This window comes from Lactuca sativa, chromosome 8 (assembly GCF_002870075.4).
Source record: "Lactuca sativa cultivar Salinas chromosome 8, Lsat_Salinas_v11, whole genome shotgun sequence".
NCBI lineage: Eukaryota > Viridiplantae > Streptophyta > Magnoliopsida > Asterales > Asteraceae > Lactuca > Lactuca sativa.
Genome location: NC_056630.2, coordinates 238,306,528 through 238,312,807, shown reverse-complemented (window position 1 = coordinate 238,312,807; position 6,280 = coordinate 238,306,528). Strand labels below are relative to the sequence as shown.

At 40.1% G+C, this 6,280-nt stretch overlaps 1 protein-coding gene across 1 annotated transcript; it reads left to right on the top strand.

Moving 5' to 3' along the window:
* Positions 1-388: 388 nt before the first annotated feature.
* LOC128127931 (uncharacterized) lies at positions 389-5,257 on the top strand. Its single transcript, XM_052766680.1, has 2 exons — positions 389-879; positions 5,119-5,257. The coding sequence occupies exons 1-2, from the start codon at positions 389-391 to the stop codon at positions 5,255-5,257; spliced, it is 630 nt and encodes a 209-aa protein (XP_052622640.1).
* The last annotated feature ends 1,023 nt before the right edge of the window (positions 5,258-6,280 follow it).

Genomic DNA, 6,280 nt, shown 5'->3' with positions numbered 1-6,280 from the left:
ATTCTTCCACGTGTTCGGTTCCAGGTGCTTCATCTTCAACTCCAAAGAACATCGCAACAAGTTTGACGTCAAAGCTGATGAAGGAATCTTTCTGGGATATTCTCTTACTTCAAAGTCATATAGGGTTTTGAATAAACGTTCTAAAAGAATTGAAGAAACCTATTATGTGACGTTCGATGACAATTACGTCAAGAAGTTAAAGTCTTCTAAAGAAGCAATAGGAGAGATTTTCTCTCAAACCGGTCAAGTCATAGCCTCTACCGCCAATCTCTTTGACCAGTTCATGGATCTATTTGATGAACCTGAGAAAGCATCTCACTCTGAAGCCACAGCAGCAGACAACAAGATTGATCACCTTAAGAAGATCGTCGAAGATGCAGCCAAACGAATGGGAGCGGAAGAACCAGTTCGAAAAGAACCTCCCCATAGCGGTACTTCGGTTGAGGGGGAGAATCTATCCTCTTCAAATGAGCAGGACTCACATATTCAGGGGGAGAATCCAATTATTGACGCACCCGAAAGCCCCTCTGCACCAGAAAGTCCTGTTGCACCCGAAAGCCCCTCTGCACCCGAAAGTCCTGTCGCACCCGAAAGCCCTTATGCACCCGAAAGCCCTGTTGAAGAAAGATTTCTTGGCTCATCATCTATTGAGGGGGAGAATTCCGATATGCTCTATGACGATGACATTCAATCAGAGTTGGAAGAAATGGTAAATGCTGAATTGAATCCTTCCTACGATCCAAATTATCCTCCTCTCACCAAATGGACCAGAGATCATCCTTTATCTCAAGTAGTGGGTGACGCATCAGAGAATGTTCTAACTCGTTCACAACTGAAGGCGAAACAGGCTGCTTTGTTCTCCAAAGTAGAGTTCTGCATGTTTAATTCTTTCGTGTCTAAAATTGAGCCGAAGACCGTCAATATTTCCCTTGATCATTCTGATTGGGTTCAGGCAATGCAAGATAAACACAACGAGTTTGAAAGAAATAAAGTCTGGAGACTCATTCCAACACCAAAAGATGCTTTGGATGTCGGTCTCAAATGGGTTTTCAGGAACAAAATGGACAAGGAGGGGAATGTAATCCGGAATAAGGCTCGGCTAGTGGTGAAAGGTTACTGCCAGGAAGAAGGACTTGATTATGAAGAGACATTTGCTCCAGTAGCAAGGCTGGAATCTGTTCGAATATTTCTTGGCTATGTTGCACACAAGAATTTCGAGGTCTACCAAATGGATGTGAAGTGCGCTTTTCTGAAATGGGAACTTGAAGAAACGGTGTACGTAGAGCAACCTCCTGGTTTCGTGAATGAAAAATATCCAAATCACTGCTACATCTTAGATAAGGCAGTTTACGGTCTGAAACAAGCACCTAGGGCATGGTATGAAACACTAACTAAGTTTTTAAAGATGTCTAAATTCAAACAAGGTTCGGTTGACCCAACCTTCTTTCGTAAAAAGGAAGGTAACCACCTTATGATAGTTCATATCTATGTCGATGATATCATCTTTGGCTCAACGAATCCTAGCTTGACAGCTGAATTCAGAAAGTTGATGGAGACAAAATTTGAAATGAGCTCAATGGGTCCGATTAACTTTTTCCTTGGTTTAAATATTAGACAGGGACTCGAAGGCATCTTTATCAACCAGGAAGCATATACCAAGACTCTTCTTGCCAAGTTCGGCATGATGGGAGATTCAAAAGTCAAAGTCCCTATGACGTTCGGGACCAAGCTCATACCATCATTGGAAAAACCGGCAGTTGACATAACGTTATATCGCAAAATGATTGGTTCCCTGATGTACCTCACAGCTAGCAGGCCTGATATAATGTTTTATGTGTGCTATTGTGCTAGGTTTCAAGCAAATCCTCGTGAACCACATATGCTGGCAGTGAAGAATATACTCCGGTATTTGAAGCGAACCACCTCTCTCGGTCTCTGGTATCCTTCAAACTCAGGTTTCTTTGTTCAAGCCTACTTAGATGCAGACCTTGGAGGATGCGGTTTAGACAGGAAAAGCACTAAAGGAGGTTGTCAATTCCTCGACGGGAAGTTGGTGAGCTGGCAATCTAAGAAACAAACATGTGTTTCTCTGTCTACAGCCGAAGCAGAGTACATTGCAGCTGCCTCCTGCACATCTCAAGTGATTTGGATCCAAAGTCAACTCTGGGACTATGGACTCAATATGAAAAAGATCCCTCTATATTGCGACTCTAAAAGTGCAATACGGATCTGTCATAACCCTGTGCAACACTCCAAAACCAAACATATTGCATTGTGGTATCACTTTATTAAAGATCATGTGGAAGACGGAAACGTAGAGATTCACTTTGTTCGAACCACTGATCAACTGGCTGACATCTTCACCAAAGCCCTTCCTGAAGCAAGTTTTAATAAAATTCTGCAAGGCCTAGGTATGATAGAATCGGAGTCAGTACCAAAAATAGATTCTCAGAACTAAATGTTGGAAGCGAAATGAACCGAATGCTCGGTCTATTTCAGGTTCGGTTCACATGGGAACCGAAATGAACCGAGCGCTTTTTCTATTTCGGGTTCGGTCCCATTGCACTTATTTTCTCTTATCTCAAAAAGGTGATATCTTTGGTTGTATACTCTTGTACAATTGTTTTTTCAAAAAACCAAAAATATTTTTTTTACCGAAATGAACCGAGCGTTCGGTCTATTTCGGGTTCGGTTCCAAATTTTTTTTTTATTTTGGTTTGTTTTGTTTTTCTCTTTACAAAATTCTCAAAAATTCCAAAAATATTTTCTTTTTCTTTTCTTTTGTTTAATATTAATAGTCTACAGATTATCGATGGGGCAGGTATCATTCTCACACTTTTTACTAGCTAAGTGTCCCTAGAAGCATGCTGATGCATGTTGTCTAAAGCCTCGACTGATTTTGAATAAAGCCTTATTGACTTGGTATATACAAACCTTGTCTTCCCACTTAGGCTGCTACATTTATTCTAATCATGAGCTACCTTACTCCTTTCTCATATGAGTTAAGAGTTTTCTGCTTAGTCACTAATTTTATAGCAGCGGTACTTTGGTTTCCTCACACTATCTCAAACATTTTTCTGCATCATATTCGCTTCATACATGTAACCCTTGAGACTCTCGGAAATTACCACTAAGGTTTATGGTTACACAATCTCTGTGTTTGTGATCTTAGCCTCGTGTCACTACGTGCTAAGTGAAACCCACAATTCAATACCTACTATGCATTGACGGTGAACAATTAAATTTTCTCTAGCTTTCACTTATGAATTAACGAAATCACCCAAGTGGTTGTACCATGAAACCTCTAATTTTTTTTGTGTGATTCTTATGATATTGTTACATACCATAACATTTCTTCCCTTAGAATCCAATTTTAATTTTTTTTTGAGATTTCACCCCAAGTATTTTCAACATGTCACTTAAATATTATCCAAGCCTACTTGTTCAACAGACCACATTGGTCTCACAAGTTCTTCAATAGATTTTTGTCTTATGTCAAGATCAGGAATTCTGAACTGAAGCGAAAGCCTCCCAAATAAGCCTTATTAAAAGATGTCTTTCAACACTTCTTAACTAGTGATTGATCGTAATTCAACGGGAAACCACACAAACACTTTAAGGTCTCTCTTGACTTTGAAGGAAGAGATTCGTGCCTGGGATCCATTGTTTCGTGTCTTTATTGACATCACAAATTCCCACATATTAGTTGCTTTATTTCCTTATCTTTGACACTCTATGCATGGAAACACTTTGGTTAAGTGTTTGGGGTGTCCCGGGTAACATTTAAGGGTATGAATGGCTTAGGAATGGAGTTTACTCTCCAAGAGTAAACTCTATACTTAGTGTTTACGGCCCTGGGACAACTCCCCATGAGTTTACGGCCGTAAACTCGTGGTAAGGGTGTTCTAGAATGTTTAAAGGTCTCATATCAATTGTGGAATTTTGCTAGGCCCAAATATAAAATGTGTGAATGGATTTAAGGCATCATATGTACCCTTTGAGGAGTTTACGTCCCTAAGTAAGGGAGCTTAAGGCTGTAAGCTCCTATACACTCATTCTTTTGGTGTTTTGAAGTCTTAAATGGTAGAGGATAAAATCCTAAGCATTTTCCAAGTCAAATGGGGAGTTTAGGGCACCATTTAACCCCTTTATAGGAGTTTACGGCCCAGGTACCCTTTCATGAGGGGTTTATGGCCGTGAACTCCTTATGGAGTTGTTTTATTTGAGTTTAAGGTCCCTAGCTTGTTGGTGGTTGATTCTAGAATTTAATCCAAGGCCATTGGTGTGTTTAAGGGCATTTTTAACACACAAATATGAGTTTACTCCCCATAAAGAGGAGTTTACGGCCCAAGGATATTCTTGGGCAGTAAACTCATGTTTACTCCCCAAAATGCTAGTTCAAGGTGTTCTAAGTCCGATTCCATAAGCCTACAAGTCATATCCAAGCCTTAGGGACAATTTGGAGGGGTTTTGGGGCTTAAAAACCCCATTAAATGGTGTTCACGACCCAAGAGTGTTCTTGGGCCGTAAACACATGATTTTGTCCCTATTGTGTGTTTTAAACTCGAATTTTCAGGCTAGATAAGTTATACAACGAGTTAGGATAGTTTAGCTACTCGTTTGGGGCTCGAAACGGACGATTTTTGGCTCGAATTTAAGTTGTAGAGAGAGAGAGAGAGAGAGAGAGTGGGGAGAGTGTAAAAAGTCTCTAATGGACTTCACTCACCCTTATATAGGGTTTGGAGTTGGGGCTCAGTGGAATCTACCCGATACTGCTGTTAAACGGGACCTTTTGGTCGCCCCCGATTAAACGGTCAAATTTTGACTTGGTTGCAACCACATATTTTTAAGGGTATTTTGTGGGTGTTTCTAATTTGTTTCAACCCTTACCAAGTTATTATAAAAGTCTTAAATTAATTAACCTCTTCCAAAAGGTTAACGGACAGTTAAATAAGCGAGGCTTATTAACGGAAAAGGTTAAAAATAACAGAATAGATTTCGGGTTGTCACAACTGTTAAAGCACATGAACGGTTTAAATCGTATTCTCTGGCGAAACTGGTGGGAATTTTGAAATCCCATGAAAGTGCATTGTCTAAGGAAACGAATGTGGTTTCTAGCTTGGGTTCGTTAGCCATTGTTTCTAAAGGGAAAGGTTTTGTTAAAGAAGAAGAGGAATTGGATCTTGCTGACTACGATTTAACCGGTGAAGAGTATGCCCTGATGGTGTCTAATCCTAGAAAGTTCATTAAAAGATAGTTTCCAGCCAACAAAAACCGAAACTGGCAGGGAAGTTATAGCGCCGAAAAGGTTAAAGAGGAACCAAAGATAGGGTCGAAGTCAGAAGAGTCCAACAAAGAAGTGAAAATTGGTGGAGACTCAGGATTTGATTGCCATTACTGTGGAGGCAAGAATCACTTCACCAAAGACTGTATGCTGAAAAAGAGGGCAGAAAAGACAGATGAGGATGATGAGGAAGCGAGCCTCCTGAGACAACTAGAGGAAATCAAGAAAAGAAAGTTAGTTGCTAACAATAAAACTATGAATGCTTTGATTGTACAAGATACAAGCAACCGTGATGAATTCGGTGGCGTGGAAGTATGGTCCACGGATTCTGAGGATGAAGAAGTAAGAAAACCCACTCATGGCAAGGCGATGCTGGTGAAAGAAGAACCTGCTGCAGGAAGGTGTTTAATCGTGACCGAAGGTGTATCTCAGATGAGAGGATATACGACTGATGGTGGGATAGAAGGCGAGAAGGAGCAAGAGGACAAGTGTTTTGCTGCGAAACCTGTTTGTGCACAGATCAACGAATGTGATGAGTTGATCAAGAAGGTACAAAACATTCTTGCTTCTCTGAATATACCTGTTACTAACTATGAAAAGGAATTGAATAGCTTAAAATCTAAATTTTCAAGTATAAGTAGCAGTCTTACCCAAACCCGTGTCACAAACTCTAACCTAACTGATCAAATTAGCAGGATATCGTCGAAGAGTGAGGAAAGGAGGATGTGGATTGAGCAGAAGGAGAAAGAGTTGATTAGGTCTAAGGATGAATCGATTTATTTACAACGAGACAATCTTAAACTTTTGAAACAACGAAATGTTTTTTGTTTAATTGCTAAAAGACTTTATTTTAATATCACTCAATTGCATCTCGATTGCGAAATAGGAAAGAAGATACATCGCATGATTTTACCCTTCCTTGAGTTAAAGGAGGATGAAGTCGATGCCGAAGCTTACAACTGTGAAAACGATGTATCTTCTGACGAGGTCTCACCT